Below are 22,358 nucleotides of genomic sequence, written 5' to 3'. Positions count from 1 at the left end.
GACCTGAGCCGAAGACAGAGGCCTTAACCCGCTGAGCCATCCATCCGCCCCATGAGCAAATTCTTATATGTATCAAGTTTGGTTCTGGAATCCATGATACCATTGCTCTTTCTCTATGTAACTTAGGAGGCCAACACACATGAGAATAGAATGACTCAGAACAGCTGCTAAACTCCTCTCTCGGCCAGGCTAATGGAAGATAGGAAAAATAATGATGGCTACACTGAAAAAAAAACCCTAATGTTTCTGATTTGCTAATAAGCCTTATGTCCTAATTGGCTGTTTTGTTGATACAATCTGTTTTTTCAGCAGTTTGATTTATTTTCCATATTGGTTAATAATGTAGGATTAATTTACATTTTTGAATCTGATAATTCATTCTGAGAGAAAAAAATTCACAGACTTGCTTACCAGCAACCACAAGCTCCAGGCTGAATGAGTTTTGTCCTGCTCGATTGGTGGCGATACACGTGTAAATGCCGGCATCTCGTGAGGTCACTGGCTCTATGATCAGGGAGTGCACCCCATTCTCACGCACGAGCATCTTGTGAGCACTGTCGGGGCGTATAGGTTTTCCATCTAGTTGCCAGCTTAGATCTGGGGTTGGTAACCCACTGACCTAAACCAGAAAGGAACATACAAATTTCTGTAATACTGAAACAAAATGGAATCACTAATAGCTAAGAAACCACCATAAATTCTTTCTTTGGTAGTACAAGAGATGGCTTTTAGTGTCAGCTTATGTTGTTCTTTTGCTTAAACCTTTCAATGGCTTCTTAAGCAATCATGGCGTTACTTCTAAATATCCCTTGTAGAGCAACCCAGAGAAAAGTAAAATGCGGATTTTAAAGATTTCTGTTCTTGTCTTACCTCACCCAGGGTCATAAAGATTCCAGGGATGATGTCAGCACAGGGCTCTGAGCTCTCTGGGAAAAGGTGTCCAACCACAATAACAACGCTTACTCAACTGGCATGTGTACGCTATAAAGCTTGTTATCAGAGGGTTGCCATAGCTATGGAGACATCAGTTAATGCATCCATAAGCACACAGAGCTATTATTACTATTTTATAATCCTTGAAACTAAGCAACAAGAGCAATATGAAATTACCCAGAAAGCCATCTCAACAAATTAGCATCACAATGGAAACATAAAATCCTGAGGCCACGACAGTTGTGTTGACCAGAGATCAGATTAAAAAGCACATTTAATTGCTAATAACACATTGTGCTGTGAAGGGTAGGGATGGTTACCATCTGTCAGCTCTTTATAGTTTTGCCCTTGATTGTGAAAGGGAAGAAAAACACCATTAAGGAAAGCTTTTTTTTTCCCCGTCATCCCAAATTTACTAGTAGGAAATCTCATACAAAAAGATGTCAGTTGGACTGTAATTCTTTGGAAAACCCAGCTCTGCCAAATTCCATTCTTGTGTGATACTCATTTATATTACCTACAAGATGCCTCTCTCCGTACATGTAACAAAGGTCTTGAGAATTTAAGGGAGAAAAAAATTAAGTAAAATTACTGGTTAAAAGGATGAAGACATGTTGGAAACAAAGACAGCAGTAGTTAGCTTGGCTATTGACAAGGTCAGCCTCTCTGTCCTCCCCTCTGTGTACGGGCTCTCCCCCAGCTCTCCAAGTTCACTGCTTCACCTGTTTGGAGATCACTAGAGGTGGTAAGGAGGAAGAGGGAATGCACACCTCTCTCTGGTCAGGCTCTAGGCCTTTCCCAGGTTTAGAAATGAAATGGCACTGTTTGTTCCCACCTTGCTAGATTAGATCCTGGCCAAAGCCAAGGTGTGTGCAGGAGGAGAATTGCTCAAGGCGCTGTGCACTCAGCCCACCTAATTCACAGTGCACATATGCCAGTGGACAGACTTAATCACAATCAAGCAAAGGGAAAAGGCCGGGTTTTTCTACCCTGATTCGAATTCCAGCCCTTCTGATTGTGTAAAGAAAGCAAGCCTGGTTTCAGGAATCTAAGGTCATTGTAAGCAGGTCATACCTTGAACAGAAGCATGCTCTCAGCTGATATGGAATTGGGAGGAGGCAGATGAGCAGATTTGTTACTATTGAAGTTGGATTAGTTATTTTTGCTTAGCACTTAGTACCAAGTCAAGGGTAGTCAGCATCTAGGAATGTACCTAACAGGTTAAAAGGCAGGGGAGTGCTTTTTTGGGGGGAAATCTATCTGTTGCTTTAGTGAAAGTCTTATTTTCATGATTTTTTTTTCTTCTTAAAGCTTATACTGACAATTTTTTTCTAAAAAATGTAATTTTTTAAAAAAGATTTATTTATTTGACAGAGATCACAAGTAGGCAGAAAGAGAGAGAGAGAGAGGAGGAAGCAGGCTCCCTGTAAAGCAGAGAGCCCGATGTGGGGCTCAATCCAGGACCCTGGGATCATCACCTGAGCCGAAAATACAGGCTTTAACCCACTGAGCAACCCAGGTGCCCCTAAAAAAATGTAATTTTTAAGATGCTTTTTGTACACAGCATAATATCCCTTGGTATCATCTAATAATTAAAATAAAATTTCCCCTGTTGACTCAATGTTATTTTATAGGTGGTTTGTATGGATTCTTAATTATAGACCAAAAATAAATACACATATGCTGAAACTCAATTTTTGTGCTTATACTATAAAAAGAATTATGTTGGAAAATAAAATACTTTTGTTAAGAGTACTTTTTTTTTTTTTTTAAGATTTTATTTATTAGCGCACAAGCAAGGGGAATGGCAGGCAGAGGAGGAGAGAGAAGTAGGCTCGCCGCTGAGTAAGCAGAATGACCCCGGGCTCTATTCCAGTACCCTGGGATCATGACCCAAGCCAAAGGCAGACACTTAACCAATTGAGCCACCCAGGTGCCCCAAGAGTACTGTTTTTAAAATATAAATTTCTGTAAGCCCAGATTTAATCCTCCAAGCATCATATATTTGTGTTCTGCAATCCCAGAGAAAACCAGCAGAGGGAGCCCAAATTTTAAAAACCTTATCCATATTTAAGAACTAAAATTTAGGATCACTAGATAATGGGGCAAAAAAACCAAAACAAAAAAAATTCACAGCAGTGGTTATTTTTTTTTTTTAATTTATTTATTTGACAGAGATCACAAGTAGACAGAGAGGCAGGCAGAGAGAGAGGAGGGAAGCAGTCCCCCGCTGAGCAGAGAGCCCGATGTGGGGCTCGATCCCAGAACCCTGGGATCATGACCTGAGCCGAAGGAAGAGGGTTTAACCCACTGAGCCACCCAGGTGCCCCCACAGCAGTGGTTATTTAACATTTACGGTCTTGAGCTCCTTTGAGAAACTGATGAAAGCTATATCATACACGTAATTTTGTATGCAGTTGCAGAACTCAACACCTAGTGAAACCTGCCTACCCAAAGGCTCTGGGTTAAGCAGCCCTGCTCTGAAATGGGAAAGAGAGGATGTCTCTCTAACTGCTCTTTGAAATGGGAGGAATAAGAGAGTAGATATATGGCTACAAAATTTATTTGAAAAAATTACGAAAATAAATGAATTAATTATTAGGACATGACAGATTTGACACTTTTATCACTTCATCAAAATGGTAAACTTAAAGGGGAAAAAAACCTCTCAGTGACTGTGTACGGTATGGTATGTGCAGTTCTAAATAAGGAATACATTTAATAAAAATTTCAATGTAAAGGAAAAGAATGACAAAACAGTATATAAACATCCAGTATATGTCACTCCTTTTTTTTTTTTTTTCCTTGTAGGCTAGAAACATTTTATTTTTTATTTTTTTATTTTTTTAAAGATTTTATTTATTTATCTGACAGAGATCACAGGTAGGCAGAGAGGCAGGCTCCCCGCTGAGCAGAGAGCCCGACTCGGGCCTTGATCCCAGGACCCTGGGATCATGACCCAAGCCGAAGGCAGAGGCTTTAACCCACTGAGCCACCCAGGTGCCCCTGGAAACATTTTAAAGATGTACACCTTACATAATTTCCTTAAAAGGAACTCAGGAGAAATTACAGTAAGGGGGGAAAGAGAGACAAGAGATTTGCAGGCATTAACACACTCTTACCTTACAATCCATTCTGCAGAGCTTTCCTTCTTGAACTGTTAGATCTCCAGGAGCCTGCAAGAAGTGAGGTCTGAAGAATCGTTCTTGAATTGGTTCATTTTCATCTCCACTATCCCTTGATCTAGAACGAGGCCTTAGGACAAGACAGATAATAAACAGAAAGATGGAAGGAAAGGAAGGCACAATGGGGCAAGGGGAGAGAGGGAGATAGAAGTTATTATTATCAGGTTCTTGATATTTTTAATATTACATAGAGTAATAATACAATTTCTTTATCTGATTCCTACTCCTAAAGTTCACACATAAAGTCAGAAAAGCCAGCAAAATCTTGTTTTATTTGACAGTTTAATTATGAAATTAATAGTCTGCTATTTAGAGAACTTAAATCATTCTATCCTAATCCTTAAAGCTAATATAAATCATAAGAGATGGGAAAAAATGAAATACTCTATATTTACCTATTTTTTTCTTAAATAAGTATTTTTGAAAGCTGTATGAGAAATAGCAGCAGCTGTTGCTCATTTATTACCAAATCTTTTCCAACAAAAAGTATAATTTTCCACTGTGATTTGAAATTTTTAGGAAATTAAAATTTACTATTTTGTAAAAATTTAATCTTTCTAATCAAAATTCCTTTCATATAAACCAAGAAAACAAATTATATTTTTTATCTTTAAAATTGTGCAAATCTCCCAGATTTTGTGCATCTCTCTTGCTTTTGAATATGTTGCTAGATACACCTTTCAGAGCAACACCATTTTAAAGTAATTGCAGGGAAGATGTAAGGAAGGAACAAGATAACGAACATAAATTCTGTCACTAATCACTAGAAGAGAAGTGTAAAAACATTTAACTAGAAAAAGTCAGAGTAGAACAAATGAAAGATCAGTATAACAGGCTGATAATTACCAACTATATACCAATTATATAGGTTACTGTTCAAGTACAGATCTAATTTCTGAGCAGAATGCTTTTCTAGGAGACACTGACACATGGAAAAGCTTAAAAGTACTAAAGACACAAGAAAAGCAGAAGAAAATAATGCAAGAGAATGGATCTGCTACTAAACACGTTATGTTTATAGCCATACACACAATCCTTGGTTCTTGTGAACAAACAAGTTAGAGTATTAAGCCCCCATGTGTTTAGGTATCAGAACTGTCTTCCAAAGTGCTGAGCAAAGGGCTGTGCGTCCAGTCACGTGAGGTGTAGACAGAGCACTGGCTTGGTGCTTCCTCAGTGTTTCTGGCTGACCTTCTGTGAGCCTAAGTTAGCATCTGTGGCCTGCAGTTTACAGTCAGGGCTACTGAAACAGGCTCTGTAAAATATCTAAACAGGAGCCCAAGATGACAGACCGAGTGACTTACCATAGTTTCTTAAGTGCAAATATGTTACTAGGGAGCGATACCCTTTTCTCGTCCCTGCCTAGTATTACTCCGTCAGCATCCTTGCATAAGCTCAGGGCGATTCAGAATGGAAAGCACACACTATTGTTAGCAAGTACTTACTGAGCATTTAAAATAGGGAACTTCTTAGCTACAAAATTGTCATCTAAACTGTTTTGAACTAAGTGACTGAAAAGTGAACATTAGCAAATTAGTGGATTTTAAGAAATCTAGTGGCAGTAATTTGTCATGGCTAGACAGCTGCCGGCTGGAGAAGTTTCGTTTTGAATGTTTGTGTACCATTTACTAGTATTTTCATGTTCACGTGCCTGCCATTTAAAGGTGTTGAGCTTTGATTTCTTCATATACAAACTGGGTCCTATGTAACAAATTAGTGATAGTATATCTACCTGGGCCCAGTGACCTTACCAACCGTTTGTTCCTTTCTCTTTTCTCAATCAGAACGGAACAGAATAATCAAGGACCCAGGCAGTGTACACCTTAAGACCATATTTGCATTCTTCTGTCTTCTATGTTCACTGTTTTGTGGTCATACCATGATTCTAATAGTGTTGAATCTGTAGTAGTAACTAAAAATAGCAGTAACACCTACAGGAAGGAACGTGTCACATACCTTCTGACATGAGGATGGCCTGAGGGAGAGCGGGGACTGCGACCTCTTTGGTTGACGGCCTGTACCATTAGGCGTCCCGTACAACTGATGCGGCCCTGGCAGAGAGAGAGCAGGAAAAGACATGACTTGCCATGCAAAACAGCTAACCACTGCACACCATGTTTACTGTCCTGTTCTCTATAAGACATCAGTTCTTAACAAACCGATATGCCATATTAGTAATGACACCAATCCCTCTCAGAAATGTACTTTCCCTGAATTAAACTCATCAGTAAACTCCATATTTATTTAAAGAACTGGGTGACTAGGTCTTTCTTTGAACCATTAAAAAAACTTTCCTATTCTATCTATAATGGTTTTTAAAATGACAGTCCTTACTGAATTAGTTATAATCTGCTGCGGTCTCCCTAACACATGAAGTTGAATTATAAAACATAATTGCAATAATCCCATTATCATGGTCAAATACCTATTGGTTGTAGCTAATTCTGAAATCAAACGAGATGATTTTAGTTTTCTGACATTTTTTGTAATACATATATATTAAATATACTAACATATATTAAATGTTAGTATATTAAAGGTTAATAGTATTCCTTCTAAAAACCATATATTAAAAGAGATGCAAGCATGATGAAATGAACATTACATGAGACATACGCATGGGGACGACAAGGAGAGTAAATGACTACAGGTTACCATGTTCCAATGAAATGAGCATAGTCATGATTTAAAAACCAGAAGTAATGAGGTATCTAAAATATGTGGGTCATATGATGTGGGCCTATCTAATGAAAAGCTATATTTTATCTCTCAGGTTTTATCTCTTAAATTGAAAACTGATATAAATGCTGTCCTAGGATAGACAAAAGTAATAGTGGACTCAGATGATATGAATAAATCACCATTGTTACTCTGGCATTTTGTTTTAGCCCCTTCTTTTATTTTTTTCCCCTATTACTAGCAAAGCAGCAAAATAGATGATTTTCTCCTCTTATATCCCAGGAGGATGTGAGCAGTTGTATGTCTAAATTCTGTTGATGGCCAGAGGGAACAGCAAGAGAGGAAAACTGAGAAGCAGGTTATTAATGATTAGACTTAGGGATTTCTAGCTCACAGTAGATGAGCCACCCTCAGGTGCACTTATAGTCTAAATTTACCAATAACTTTCATTTTGCCAAGTTTCCAGTATAGACAAGTAACAGAAGCACAACTGTTCTATATATTTTGAGGAACTGCTGAGTTCCACCTGAGTGTGAACTGGGGTAAGGGAGCACGGTAGTGGAGGGGACACAGAGAAACCCCATAACAGCATTTGGTGGAGGGCAGGAATCCAGTCGGGAGGGCTGTACAGTCTCCCCCCAGCCTGGACTTCTTTGGGGCCTTAACGACTCTGAAAAGGGGCCTTAACCACTCCAAAAAGGCAAAGAAACATAGTGCTGTAACAGACAGGAGAATTGGGAACTGTCGAATAGAAAGAGGAGGTCGTAAAGAAACAAAACTGAAGTAGTCTTATCCCATTAGATATGTAACCTCCTCTAGCATTCACAGTATTTGCTACTGAGGTCATATTTAAACACTGCCTTTCTTGAAATTTCCAAGGACACACAAATTATACCGTTATGAGGGGGAATATTTCTAATTTAGATTTGTTCTATCTAAAGTTCAGGCCACATGATGTATATTCTCTCATGCTAAGCTCTTGGCAAACACTTGGAAGTCCCCCTAAGCTAGCCTGAAATCTGGAAATTAATTTCATCTAGCCTGTCTAAATGCATGCTACAAAAAATCTAGACATGACTTGCTTGGGAGACCCCTGTTAAATTACCCAACTGATGCATCATAGCAGCTGCTTTAACAAGTGAACATGTAAGATCCATGATTCTTTTGAGGGCTAAAGACAGGGGAATCTTATGTTTTGTTTCACACAAATAGCTTCAAAATTCTAGTGATATGGGATATGGCTTCTTTACTATTTGCTTTGCTACTTAAGCAAATCATTTTAATCTAGATAGATTAAATAATCTAGGTAGATTAAAATAGATTTATATAATTTGGAAGATTTTGCCTTGTGGTTTAAAACCCAGAAGATCCACGAGGGAAGTTAACATCAACTAATCATTTCTGTGGTTAGAAGAAGATGTAAGTTAAATTCAGCCTTTAACCTTGAATTTGGGGAAGCAGATAAAAAATTTTTCTCTAATCTGGACTTCAGTTTTGACTTTCCTAAGACTTTGGGGGCAAATAACCAAATTTGTTGAAGCCTTTATTTCTTCTTCTGTAAAAACCAGGGCACTGTATCTGTCTCACACAGATGTTGTAAAGTTTCAATGATACAACCTAAGATGGTCTTTATCTTCCAAATATCAAATAGATCTTGATGATATAAATAATCGCTACTCATTATGGGTATGGTTTTAATGGACATGTGTGCACAGACATGCATCAAGATAATTTTTAGGGGTCCTGACACCTTGGTTGGTGTCAGATTTACTCCAGTAAATTTCACCCAAGTGGTTAACCTTGCCTGAGTATGCTCTTACCTCCTTTTTTGATTCCTTCAAATGCCTCTTTTAATGACGGTCTCACCTGCCCCTCAGTGGTCTTAACGCTGGGATGAGTCCTAATTACCTTTGATGACCCTCCTTAGCTCTGGAGTCAGTCTAGGTTTGTAAACCAGGTCCGTCCCTTTTTTTTTTTTTTAATTTAAGATTTTATTTGTTTATTTGACAGACAGAGATCACAAGTAGACAGAGAGGCAGGCAGAGAGAGAGATTGGGAAGCAGGCTCCCTGCTGAGCAGAGATCCCGATGTGGGGCTCGATCCTAGGACTCTGGGATCATGACCTGAGCTGAAGGCAGAGGCTTTAACCCACTGAGCCACCCAGGCGCCCAGGTCTGTCCCTTTCAATGAGTGACATTAGGTAGGTAATTTAACCTCGTAAGTGAGTTTCCTTATCTATAAAATAGGATCATATAGTTAATCAATCTTGCATGGGTTCTTATGAAGATTAAATGAGTCAACAGGTGTAAAATACTTAGTCTTGTGTTTTGCACATAGTAAACATTCAAAATGTTCTTATAGCTCTGAATATCGACATAATTATAGAAACAACCAGATGGACATGAAGCATCCGTTACAATTGTTTTAAAAACAATGTTTTTTTCATATGCAGTGGGGTCTTCTTTTTCTTTCTTTCTTTCTTTCTTTTGGTATTAGGATATAATTTACTCCAAAGGAAAAATGTATGCTATTGCTTGAAAGGTGTCAGGCACACTGGTATACTCACTGTGTTCATTATGTAGTGGCTGCAGTTGACGCGCAAGAGAAAAGGTCCTACTCAACTCTAACCATTAGACTCTGCTTAGTTTAGATAAATCTGACTCCTCTTCCCTCTCCAAAAAAATACGGTCAAAGGGGTTGGCGTACTGCTCTTCAAAGATTACACATTTCTACAATGTTTTCATTTTTATTGCTGCTGCCTAGAACCACATACACAAATATTGCCACAGAATCTCTTTACCCAAATTTAAGAAAAAGGAATATGTCACTGTTTGTTACCTTTTTAACTCCTACACATTTCACTTCTGAGCATAAAAGGGAAAGGCATGATCTTCGGGAGGCAGAACTATTAGTTCGATAATACGGTGATATTGGCTAAATATACATTACTAACCAGTAAATGACCAGGAGCATTTAGAAAGCTTTCTAATAAACTAACAAGTTGTATAATTTTGACTTTTTATTCGGGGGAGGGGGAACCCCAGAATTCAGTGAAACACTTTTGAAAAGATACACACAACTTAAAGTTCAGCTTTTTAAGTCTGGACATCTTTTGACGGTCATACAAAATTTTAATCATGCTGATGTGCCAATTAATCCTAGTAATTGTTGTGACTAGGCTCTGATGCACATTAGTGCTGTTGCCTTTGCTTTTAACTTTCTCATTTCGATCTACTTTATTATTAACACGTGAAGGAAGAATGGAAGTGAATGTTTGAAGTTTGAAATGAGCCAGGAAACCTCCTAATGCTACAACAAAACACAAGCAAACCCACTTCTTAAATTTAATTCAGCTGTGTGTTACTTTTCTATTCCAAACAAATCCAGAGTTTAAAGCCATAGAACAAGTAATAAGTTTGAATTCTTAAAGTGAAGAATTATGTTTTAAACATCCAGCTTGTAAAGATTATTTATGCTTCATGCAAGGCCAATTATTTATATAATATGGAAATAACATTTATATTTCCTAGCTTATGAAATTTAACTGTGGCACACAGGTCTTTATAAAAGTTTGCCACTTGTATACATAATGCAACTTGAAGAAACATCAAGTTGCAAAACAGCCCTTCCAAACTCCAAGTGCAGCACAGAGTAACTTAGCAACACAACAAAACAAAGTAAAACATTCATGTTTAGATTTAGTTGTGTCTTCAAGATAGGATCAGAGTCTAAAACTACATTTGTGATCCTCATTTTGGCATTATGTGTGGTGGAGCACTGCATAATCACTCATTATTTCACTCAGCTATGTGACTGCTTTGGTCCCTCAGGAACTGCCCTCACAGCACACACTGAGTGTGACACACGGTGGCCAATGCATGTTTAGAGCTGTGTGTTCCATCCCAAGTCGAATTTGGATGCAGTCAGCAGTATCTAATGTGTTTCTTATTCCCAAAAGATGAACCCAGGTGGAAAAATATTCTATAAAATATTCTGCTGAACTTTGGTATTCTCTCTTTCCTTGGTTCTCACCCTTTCTCTTGGCTGCTCTCTGTAATTACTTTCCACTGCTCAGAAAAGCTCTGCCGTCTGTGTTTCATTACTGAACTCATTTTTCCACTCCAGCCTTTTCCTCTCTCCCTTGGTCATTTCACATCATGTACACTACAGTGTACCAGAAAAAATAGATGGAGTTGTCTCCCTTTCAAACCAAATACATTTAAAATGTGAAAAAAGTTTAAGGTAACCAAAGGGCATCAAGGACCAGGAACTCAAGTTTTTTTTTTTTTACTGTGTGTTATGCTTTTGGGATTAATGTATCCTAAAAAATTCAGCTTTGACTTTTATATCATGCGTCCTTAAATCATATTTTTTTAAAAAAAGATTTTATTTATGAGCATGAGAAAGAGAGAGCCACGTGGGCATGAGTGAGCATGAGTGGGGAGGGAGGGACAGAGGGACAAGCAGATTCCCCGCTGAGCAGGAAGCCAGATGCAGAGCTCCATCCCAGGACCCTGAGATCATGACCTAAGCCATCCAGGTGCCCCTCAAATCATGTTTTAATTCACAAATTACAAGAATGGCAAAATACTTTAATATCTAGTAACATAGAGTTTAAAACTGTTAAACATTTCTATTATGGTATTCCGGGAAGCCACAAATGATAACTTACATCAAGTATTAGGTTAAAAAAAAATGGTCTGTTTGTCATGGTTTAAATACCTCTTATCTTTCTAATGGGTAGTGCAGTCTGTTCCAGTTTTTAGGTGACAGCCCACAAAACCTCCATCTGGATATATACCTGCTACTGAAGATGCCAGGAGAGAGCAGGAGTTCTGTTCGTGAAACTAAAATCAACCAGGCAACATGCTGAAACTTGGAATACTAATTAATACCAAGTACCATAAATATAAAAATTCTCTCGCAGCAATTTCCATCTGAGGTCTGCATGCCCACTTTTAGGATTTCCTCAGATTCTCTTCACAAGTTTCCCCTCCAGTGCCTGCCTTTGCTCATTTAGGTAGAAAAGGAGACATGTAGTTTTACTCTCTTTAATTAGAATACTGGCTGGATCAGCTAACCTTGAGAGACAGTTGGGATTCTAGGTTTTGGCATTGCTTTGGTTTCTGTGACCTCTGACAGACCCAAAGCAGTCATATTACTGTTTGCTGAAATCACATAGGATATTCTGTGAGAAGGGCCTGGCTACCTGATATAAACTGGTCCACTTTTCATTTCTTTGTCTTCTCTTCCAAGGGTAGAGGCCAAGAATGAGAGAGGGTTAACTTTGGGACATATCCTGGGATTTGGTAAAGCAGCAGAACTCCAGGGACTGGAATGAGGGCATTGACAGCTCTCTTTTGGGCCTTCCTTGGCCCTGGGTGTGCTGGGAGCAAAGCAACTTCCCAGCTTCCTGTGTGGCTCCTGTCAGCTGTGCTTTGGGTGTGGCCTCTCTCCAGCTCACCCTCCACCCAAGCCCACAGCTGGGGCAGTTGTGGTACAGCCACGTCTGCTGCCTAACTAACTCCTTTCCCATGGGGGTGATAAGAAGGAAAAACCAGGAGGTCAGAAGACCACACACCAGCAACATGTTGGGTAGAAGCTCATCCCGAATTGACTTGCTTACTCTAACAGTAGGACTGGAATATCTAGAAATAGAACCATCCTTTACATCCTGATTCCACAGGCTTCTGCCCACTATTAGGGCTGCTGCTTTAAGATAGGGTTATTAGAGTCTCTGAATTAAATGACAATAATGAGCTTTTACGGTAAGCATATTACATGTCAGGTAAACTGAGTGCATTATTTGATTCCATATGATTATTCTCATTTCATAGAAGGGGAAAGAGGCACAGAGAGGTTAGGTGACTTGCTAAAGGTCACATGGGTGGTGAGTGGCAGAGGCAGAAATTCAACTCAGATCTGTCTGATGCCAAAGTTCATTTTCTTAACCCCTGAACTACACGTGTACACTTAGGCTTTTCATTAGCACCAGTACTGTTCTGCATTTCTGGCCTTTGTTGTGTCATTTCATTCTTTTTCTTTCTTTCCCTTCCCTATCTTCTGTTTTCCAAAACAAGAACTTCAGCAGCTCTTCTTCATCTAATGACTTCATCATACATAACCTGTCAATAGTTTCAACGCTCAGGGGCTGGCATGCAGTCGCCAACTCAGCTCATGGCCAGTGGAGTCCCTCCCTGTTTAGAACTTTTCCACATGTAAAACTACATTAGTATAATTTGAAGAAGACTAGAAGCAGACTTAAAATTGTAATCTTACATTTATGTTCTTTGTTCTAGAAAACCACTGACTCCATAACAGTTTAAAACATTCACAAGGAAAAATGCCTCAAAATTAACATCAGGACCAGGATTGGCAAGTGCTTAAGGAACACAGTTAATTTGATCTCTTATAATATATTACAGACTTTCTAGGGGAAAGGGGAATAAAGGACCTAGCATGAAGAAAAAATTTGAAAAAAAATTTTGAATTTTGTTGAGTTCTCCACTTTATTTTAGTAGGCAGAAAACTGAAAATTGGAATTTGTTAGTAATAGTCAAGGGTATATACTGATAATACAATAAGAAAGAAAAAAGCAAGTTCCACTTCTTTTCCCTCAAATCCTCCAACCATGAACACAAGTAAGTATTACAATGTAACTTTTAGTAAAAGTTATGCTTTTGACTACTTTTCAAGGTGACGGTCATATATTCAGTGATTGAAAAATTAGAACCTCAAGGAAGTTTACATTTAATATGGAAACTGTTGACAGTGAAGAGATTGGTGTGCTCTATGACAACCTGATTTGTGGATAATTAGAATTTCATTCTGATCTCAGTATTATTGCAGAAATAGATGTTTATGTGACAATGTAATATTAGGATAAACATTGCACAGCCTTTTAATGTAAGCTTTGCTGAAATTATCTGTTATCATTTTCTAACACTTCATGTTTCCTTCAAAAGAAATAATGAAATATGGAATGATATAAATAGGTCAGAGATTTTAAAAGCATGACTGGACAATCTTCATTATATAATAAAGTTGTTAATTTTAGCTTTTTTTTTTTTAGTGTGCTATTTACATGACTTCTGCTGACTTTGTAAAATTACCCTGTCATACACTAAGCTCTGAAGGTACAAAATCCCTTCTTAATCATCTTTGCATCCCTACCCAGCACAGTGCCTAAAACATACCTGACACTCGAAAAAGAACTTGTAGGCTTGACTTGGAAACCTGATACCTGAGTAGCTGCCTATTAAATTCTAAGTAGTCAGCTGGTTTTTTGGCACTAAATCAAAGGGTAAATAAAGAGAAAACATTTGGATGGAAACTTAATCCTGAATGCCATACATAGATGCTATCAAAATTATAATTTGTCTATACTTATATACTTAAATTCCATTGAATTAAGTAACTGTATATATATATATTTCTTAAATATTTTACTTTTTAAGGATTTTTTTACTATGGCATATTTATGTATGCCACTCACTGTCCTTTTCTCCTCCTCCTTTTTTTCCCTATAGAACTTAATCCTATCTGAAATGATATTTTTTATATATGTGTTTTCTGGCTTATTTTCTATCTCAGGACTTTGTTATGTCCACCACTGCAACCCCACCACCAGTGAAAGAAGTGTACCTTTTAGGCCCTGAGTAAGATTAGGAAGAAAACACATCTGTACTGCAAGTAGTCATGTGAAAAACACCAGATGGAATAAATACTAATGAAAGAACTTTCTATCCTCCAAAACCAAAATGGATATAGAATTTGGGGAGATAGTTTCAAGTCAAAGAAATGTGATTCTACCTTTGAATTAAACAGTTCCTTTCTCCAAATATATGCCTGTAGTGGCTATGCATAGAACCGAAGCCTGACTATACCCCCAATCTTTACCTGAGGGTTTGCAGCCATTATTGTGTAATTCCCATCGTCATCTAGGGTGGAGGCTGTGGTGTGGAGAGAGCAGGTCCCATCAAGATCTCTTTGAATGGTGTAGTGATCATTCTTTGGAGAGATCTGCTTTCCATCTTTAAACCAATAGATCTGTGAAAGGAAACAGTGATGAAAAATTAAGGATGTGTGTAGTACCACTCTATCTGGGGGACTGGTAAATACTGTGTGGCCTGCAGAGCTGATCAGCATTTTCATGTTAAAATGTTAAACAGAACATCTGAATAGGAAATTGATTTTTGAGTGAAAAAAGTAGGCAACATACAGGTTTAATTCTATTTTAAGTTTTTAAAAAATTATATATTTATTTAAAAATATGCATATAAGTAGGTATTCATATATTAGTCCATATTTTTTAAATATTATTTATATGAAGGGATCTATATTGAACATGGACAGTAGTTAGTTCTGGAGTGGCTCTATAGGCATTTTTCTTTTCGGTTCTATTTTCACATGTACTGAATGAAATGTATTGAAGTAAAATGCGTTACTTGTAAAGCAAAGGTAAGAAGGTTGCTTTAGGGGATAACAGACCCCAGCCCAACCATTCCCCTGAATTGTGTTAGACAAAATGGCAGTGAGGAAGGAGCAACAGTTAGGGGTTGGTGGTGGCTGGAGCTCTACTTCTTTAATTCTGGACCAAGGAGCACATGCTCAGAGGCTGAAAGTTTGTCCTCTCTCCCCGCTATGTTAAAGAAAACACAGCAATATTTAAACTTACAATAATTTTCAATAATATTTTAACTTGGTTTGATAGAAAAGTAAATGTGAGGAATAAAGTAAAAATAAATCTGGACTAAGTAACACATTTTAAAATGGTCAAATAACCTCTTTCATAGGTCCTCCTACCTTCCCTCATCTTTAAATAAAACCACTGGTCCACGGATCCCTCATGATTTAGTGATTATTTTTGACAGCTGAGACATGGGGCCATAATGATGAATCACAGTGCCAGGGGCCCTCACATGACTGAGATGCTGAACTAATGCCTGCATCAACCCCCCTCCAGACTTTTCGGTTTGGGAACTAAACAAATCCCCTTTTCTAAAGCCGCAACAAGTTCTTTGTTGTCAGCGGTTTTTCCTGGCAACCTAAAGCATTCCTAATGTATTCCTAAGAGAAGAAACCTACTTTAGGAACCTTCAGTTTTTAAAATGAACTCCTTTGGGTGCCTCAGTGGGCAAGCGTCTGCCTTCCACTCAGATTATGATCTCAGAGTCCTGGGATCGAGCCCCCCAATCAGGCTCCCTGCTCAGCCTGGAGGCTCTCTCCCACTCCCCCTGCTGTGTTCCCTCTCAGCCCCTCTGTCAAATAAACAAATAAAATCTTTAAAAAAATAAAATGAACTTCTTCCTTAATGTAAATCCATATGCAAATTGAGACCACAACCGGCATTCAAATTCCACTCTATATGAAAGCCTCTGAATCTGAAAACCTCTTTGAAACTTGAATTTCTAAGAAGGGAATGGCTAGAAATAAGCGCATGAATAATTGGGATCTGACGGCTGAAAATTTTCCAACTCCTATTTTTCAATTAGCTCTAAATTTACAGACTGTATTATTAATCTCCAGAACCTAAGAATGGATCATCAACTAGACTCATAATCCTCAGTTCTAAAAATTAGAGTAAGCATGATACTTCATAATTATCATTCTCTTCTTGGTGGTTTTATGTTTTCTGATGGAACAAAGAAGCTGTGATTAGTATACAGTTTCTTCCTTTTGCATTCTTGCCACCATGCCAGTTCTTCAGACTTGTTTCTTCCCTTTAATCATACTTCTCACCTCCATTATACTTGGAATACAACTTTCCAATGAGAATTAACTAATAGTCCCAATAATTTTATCAAGCCTGCTAATGGAGAGGGAAGAGGAGGGTACAAGAGAAGAAAAGAGGGTGAATTAGAAATTCCTTTCAATCTTCTCATGTCCCCATATGGAACAAGCATGTCAGAAGCAGAATACATTTTTTTTTTTAAACATAAACCAAAAAAAAAAGGGATGTATTTTTTTTAAAAAACACGATGACTATCCCATACCTCTATAGGTATGGGATAGGCCTAATGTAATTTATATACCATGTGCAGAAGAAATGGTTCTTCAATAAACCAGGGAGGGAAGAAAAAGAACCACAGTGAGGACAAGAGGGAGGAAGGAGAAGAAGGAAGAAGTGAAAGAAGACAATCTAACAATAAAAATCCTTAAAAAATTAAGCCTCATAAAGCTGTGAAACATTTAAATTCCTACTAGAAAAGCAAAGTTATGTTAAACACAACAGCTCATCTTTCAGGTGAACATAGGGTTCTTTAAAACAAGAATTAGTGATCTTAGAACTTAATTAATGACCTTAAGCCTTGAGTAAGACTTAAAAATAACAAGGGATCTTTGTGAAGATTTTGGAAGCTTAATGTACAGTTTCTGGTTGAGTTTCATTCATAAGCTGCACACTTATTTTTAGTACATGAATTTGATATGTTTGTGAATACACAGCAATTATCCAAATTATGCCAGGAATAAAGTTTTTTTCTAATAACATTTTATTATAAAAGTCTCATCTTAGAAGGTAGATATGCATTTAAAATTTGAGACTATTTTCTTTACTCTTTCTCTCTGACACCACTGTTAAGCTTCTTAATTTCAGTGAGTGTATTTTTCATTTCTATATGCTTATTTTACGAATTTGCCTGGTCTTTGGTACTGTCCTGGTTTTTTCTTCATTAAAGTTTCTATTTCTTTCATTTATTTTTTATTTTTTAAAAACTTTTTATTTGAGAGAGAGAGAGAAAGAGAGAGAGAGCACGAACGGGATGAAGGGCAGAGAGAGAAGCAGACACCCTGCTGAACAGGGAGCCCCATGCCGGACTTGATTCCAGGACTCTGGGATCATGACCTGATCTGAAGGCAGACGCTTAACGACTGAGCCACCCAGGTGCCCCTTTGTTTCTTTTGCTATTGATTCTTTTTTCATTGTTTTTTATATAGTTTATAAGTTTTCACTGTGAATTTCTTCTTCCTCTTACCCTACAAAAGTTTGATATGCCCAGATTTGTGAGTGTTCTCTGGGGCAGTTTTTGCTTGCTTCTGCCAGAAACAAGGATTTTAATCATCCTGGACTAAATTTCACATTAATTTTGCAGCTTTTGGCTTCCTATCATGTGAAAGTGTGAATGTGGAGTTTCTCTTTCTCACTGGCACCTTTTTTCTTCTTTTCTCCCAAGTTATAGGGAAAAGTATAATTCTGTTTATTGCTTTCTGGACTAGTGAGCAGTTATTCTCGCCTCCCTTTAAAGACTGGGCAACTCTTTATCCAGCCGTTTCCATATGTCTGTAGGAAGAGGGCTCCCATCTAGGTCAGTGTAGTCCTCCTGAGTTTTCAGAAGTTCCTTTGAATATCATTTCTCAACAGTATTCCGGTCTCTAGCCCTTTGTAAATATAGGAAGCTTTGGTTTTGTAGCTTAAAGATCTGAAGTTTTTATAATCCATGGTAAGGACTGCTTCTCTGTATGGTACACAGCATGGGGTTCGTGTTCAAGCCTGGCAGCTCACCAGCTCCCTGACCTTGGACAAGTTAATTAAACCTCACTGAGCTCAGTTCAGTCACCTGCAAATTGGGAGTGACATTGATAACATCACATGAGTAAATGATGTAGGTGTATGAAAAGCTCCTTGTCGATTATTTAATTGTTATTCTCCTATTCTAGTCTTCAAACCCAAACTACCCTTCAACTCTTTTTGGTTTCTAATGCCTCCCGAGGAAGGCCCTGAACTTAACAGTACTTCAAACATTTTACATCATGGGTACTGAGAAAGGTAGTCTGTATCTCTTCCTTTTGTTATCCACTCTGTATTTTGGAAGCTAAACTTCCACAGAAAACAGGACTCTTAAAAAGCCATGTTTTCAGCTTACCTTTGGCTTTGGATTCCCAGTCACCCTGCATGTGAAAGTTACAGGCATTCCCTCAAAGATCTTGTAATGTTTCAGCTTCATCTCAAAGAATGGTGCCACTGCATTTTCCACAGATACGTCCCCATATTGAATGTCATCACCTGATTCATCCACAGGAGACCTTTCTAGCCTGTACTCGATCTCACTGATGAGTCTCTGTTCACAGCTGGAGACTTTGTATTCCTGTATCAGGCAGAAAAGTTCACGTTAGCAACCTCAGTCCCTTGTGGCCCCACGTGTCTCAGGAGTCTTATTCTCCTCTCCAATGAGGCACGCATAAGACAGTGATATTTTTACCAGAGACTTAAAAACGAGTCTGAGTCCAACTCAATTCCATATAAAACAAAAACATCTGGAAGTAAGTATATATGATATTTCAAATTGTCTTCAGGTCTTATCATCCTCCTCCCCACAAAAACTATGAAGATGAATTTTTCTCTTTTTTCTTGTGGGGTTGTGGAGAAAGAAAAAGGCAACAGCTCTGTGTTCCTAAACTGTTCATAGAAATAAAAACATGGTGGAACACTGATTTCTTTCTGTACGTGAAAGCTGTGCAGGGTGGCAGTGCATGTGGCTAGTGGCTGCAGGGTTACAGAGCATTTTATCAAGCAGATAATGGAAAAATGGCATTTTTTTTTCTTCACTCCTAACAATTCTCAGTCACATAGCCTCTGAACTCCTCCTTTGGCTTCGCAGCTAGTAGGAATTACTCTCTAGCCTCTTTGAAAGAAAAACAGAATTGACAGTTCAGTCAAAATTTTGATTAAAAAGGCAAAAGCAGAGTAGCCATCAACATCCCTTGGCAATTAAGGGGGGTCCTACAGTTCTCTTGCTTATAAAGCACAATGAAAACAAGGCAGCTCATTGCAAAATACTCTCTTTAGCTAGGTTTCCTCATAAAAAAGCTGCCTCACCTTTAAAAAACTATTGTCTTGAGGGAAGAAATACAACAATATAAATAAAACTGCAAAAAATATAGGAGTTTTTTGTTTTAATTACTATCAAATTAATCAGTTTAAGAATTAGCATATTTTCCCCCCAGAAAGGTATAACAAATGAGAAGCTTTTAATGATTTACAGTTCAGAGTATTCACTAGTGACAGAATCAAATTCAAGTTTGTAATATATGACAAAAAGCACAGTAGTGCAGTAATTTTGTTCATCTGATATTAAATAAAAATAGACACTGGTCATACTATTTGTAATTAATATATGGCAGTAAAGACAGATACACAGGTAAGGAAGAACACAAGAAAACAGATACAGTGAAAGACCGGAAGGGGAAGAAAGATGAAAGCTTAACCTTTTGACCATCCAGAGGACTCCCTACAGAAGCATGAGGAGACCCAATGTCCTGTAATGGTAGAAAAAAAGAAGTGAAGACTAATAACGGAAATAAAAATCTAGCAAGATTTCTAGTTTAAGAGATTTTTGTGGTAGCAATATTTAATGCAGGAAAGTCTTCAGAATTGAAGGCAGATCTATTTTTCAACATCTATGAGAGTTTACTTGATCCTTTAAACTTGTTTTAAAATGCCTTCTTTAATCTTGAGACTACATCTGGAAACCAAGCAGAGGCAGTGGAGATTATAAAACAGGTTACATCAAATTGATGAAGGGATTTTTTCTTGAGTGTAGCCGGGGAACAAAAATAGTGATTCAGGTTTTCTGCTGATTAGTGATGTCTAACTGTATATGTAAGGGAAAATAAAGACATCATTTTTTCTATACACCTATTTTAATTTTGACTAGATGTTAAGAATATAATTGGAAATAATTCACTACCTGTTTCACACAGTTTCAGTAAAAATATGTTTCTCCCCAGAAACTGTTTTGCATTAAAACACAGGACAGGAAAAACAGAAAGATACTTGAAAGGAGAAAAAACTTGACCAATAAGAAGATAAAAGGGCAGGTATCCCTGACTGAAATAACTCTCACCAGTCACTTCACACACCTGTCTGGCACATGCTATGTGTTCAATAAATATCAGCTCTGAGAGTGATTGGTGATATTAATACTGCTTTTCTTTGACTTGCCCTCTAATGCTCACAGAACTGATCCCAAGAATAGTGTCCATAAAGAGGATGGGGAGAGGGGTGAGAATAATTATTATTTTTCTAATTAGTCCAGAGGAACTCAGTACCTGATTAGCTGCTTCCTCTTCTGGCTCCTGAATATTAAAAACAGTTGCACTGTCAGCACCTAGTAATCGACGAGCCATTCTCTCTTCATATGTTAACCTCTAAACAAAGCAAGTCACAGAAAATACAAAATTAGAAAATTCACAATTACATACTGCCTCATAAGGAATTTTAAAAAATGAGTTTTGGTGTTTTCTGTAACTATTTTCTCTCAACCTTCAGATACCTGTATATAAAAGGAGTCTGTTTCATTCAGTTGTTCAGTTGTTCTCTCACCTCCCTTTCCGGTCTTAGTGGCTTAATCCTGTGTTGGGAGGTGGGGTAACTACTCTCGAGAGCCACCAACTGATACAGCACAAATTTAAGGTGAATATAATAACCAAACAAAGCAGAAACCACAAAGAAAATACCTGTCAAATGCTAATCCTTAAGGATGCATATAGAGAAAAAAGATACTCAAATAGCAAAATATTTTTTAAAGGAAATGCTATTTTTATTGCCATCCCAACAATCTTCGAGACAGTGTATCTGCTCCAAGCCTCTGATAAGGGAAGTTTTAGACTAGCTGGCAGTGAGGGTCCCCTCTGTTTGGGATCCTCACCTCCCAGGCTGCTGTGTAGCAGGTGAATGTAGGCAAATATAATAGTCCCCAAAGAATGATTGCACATGGCTGAATCAGCAAAAGGACTGTGAAAGATACTTGCCAAAGCTAGTATCCATAATTCAAGATTCTGCTCGGAGGAAGACTGCTTGCCCATCAGGCAAACAAAGTGGTAATGTTTTTGCATCTAGCAGCCAGTACTCTAGATTTGGCCAAAATATATTTGCTGGGCCATTCTTACACAAAAGAAATGCCAACGTTTTTGTTCTGTCTGTTGGGCTGTTTCCTGCCTTTGAGTTTTGGTTCTAAAATGCCTTAGAATTACAGGTCTGAGAAGAACTTTCAGAGTTCTGTCCCATAAACAAGTGTTTGATTCAAAATAGAGAATAATTAGTAAGGCAGGATCTTAAAAAAATACAGAAGTTATTTCAGTAAAGTTCCAAACTTTTGAACATAGATGCAAATTCTATTGGAAACTCTCTAATCAGGAAAATATGTTGAATAAATTTACAATTTCCAGTAATTGCTGGTTCTAGTCCCAGCCGAAACCGGGAAGTGAAACAAGTCTATGCCAAATGACAAATAGTCCTGAAGGTCATATAATTTCATTTACTAAAGAAGGGGTGGAGGATAAGACAGGATAGAGGTATGTGTTTTGGTGCATGGACTGTCTCAGTCCAAGTATGTTATTATTTAATTTTCTCACATCGGTTAAAGAATCACTGAATTCGATTTTCAAAAAGAGTTTTAAATGCCTGCTCTCTTAAAAAGCCTTCTCCATGTTTTCATGGAGAACTGTATGAACATCAGAGGTAGGACTGGAGTAATTTCCACTCTTTTCCTTATAAGCAGAAGTACCAGTTTGATACCTAGTCCTCTGCCAGAATGCACCTGCTACCACTAAAAGCCAAAT

At 37.8% G+C, this 22,358-nt stretch overlaps 1 protein-coding gene and 1 long non-coding RNA gene across 4 annotated transcripts in view; one reads left to right on the top strand and one right to left on the bottom strand.

Annotated features, from left to right (window-relative positions):
• Window positions 1–22,358, bottom strand: part of PALLD (palladin, cytoskeletal associated protein) — a 409,629-nt gene that overhangs the window by 4,925 nt on the left and 382,346 nt on the right. For 2 of the 3 annotated variants that reach the window (XM_032855458.1, XM_032855455.1), the window contains exons 13-19: window positions 20,847–20,945; window positions 20,004–20,054; window positions 18,662–18,883; window positions 14,697–14,846; window positions 6,075–6,169; window positions 4,056–4,188; window positions 412–619 (exon numbers count right to left, since the gene is read on the bottom strand). In XM_032855458.1, the coding sequence (XP_032711349.1) occupies window positions 412–619; window positions 4,056–4,188; window positions 6,075–6,169; window positions 14,697–14,846; window positions 18,662–18,883; window positions 20,004–20,054; window positions 20,847–20,945 (958 nt within the window). The remainder of the gene's footprint in view (window positions 1–411; window positions 620–4,055; window positions 4,189–6,074; window positions 6,170–14,696; window positions 14,847–18,661; window positions 18,884–20,003; window positions 20,055–20,846; window positions 20,946–22,358) is intronic. The other variant, XM_032855457.1, reaches the window with a different exon arrangement.
• Window positions 19,886–21,282, top strand: LOC116866530. The gene is made up of 2 exons (XR_004382418.1): window positions 19,886–20,051; window positions 20,844–21,282. It is a non-coding gene; the product is annotated as an uncharacterized LOC116866530 (long non-coding RNA).

The sequence above is a fragment of the Lontra canadensis genome, unplaced genomic scaffold (assembly GCF_010015895.1).
Source record: "Lontra canadensis isolate GAN:19392208 unplaced genomic scaffold, GSC_riverotter_1.0 scaffold10, whole genome shotgun sequence".
Lineage (NCBI taxonomy): Eukaryota > Metazoa > Chordata > Mammalia > Carnivora > Mustelidae > Lontra > Lontra canadensis.
Note: the sequence above shows the minus strand (reverse complement) of the source record. Positions and strands in the feature narration are given on the sequence as shown.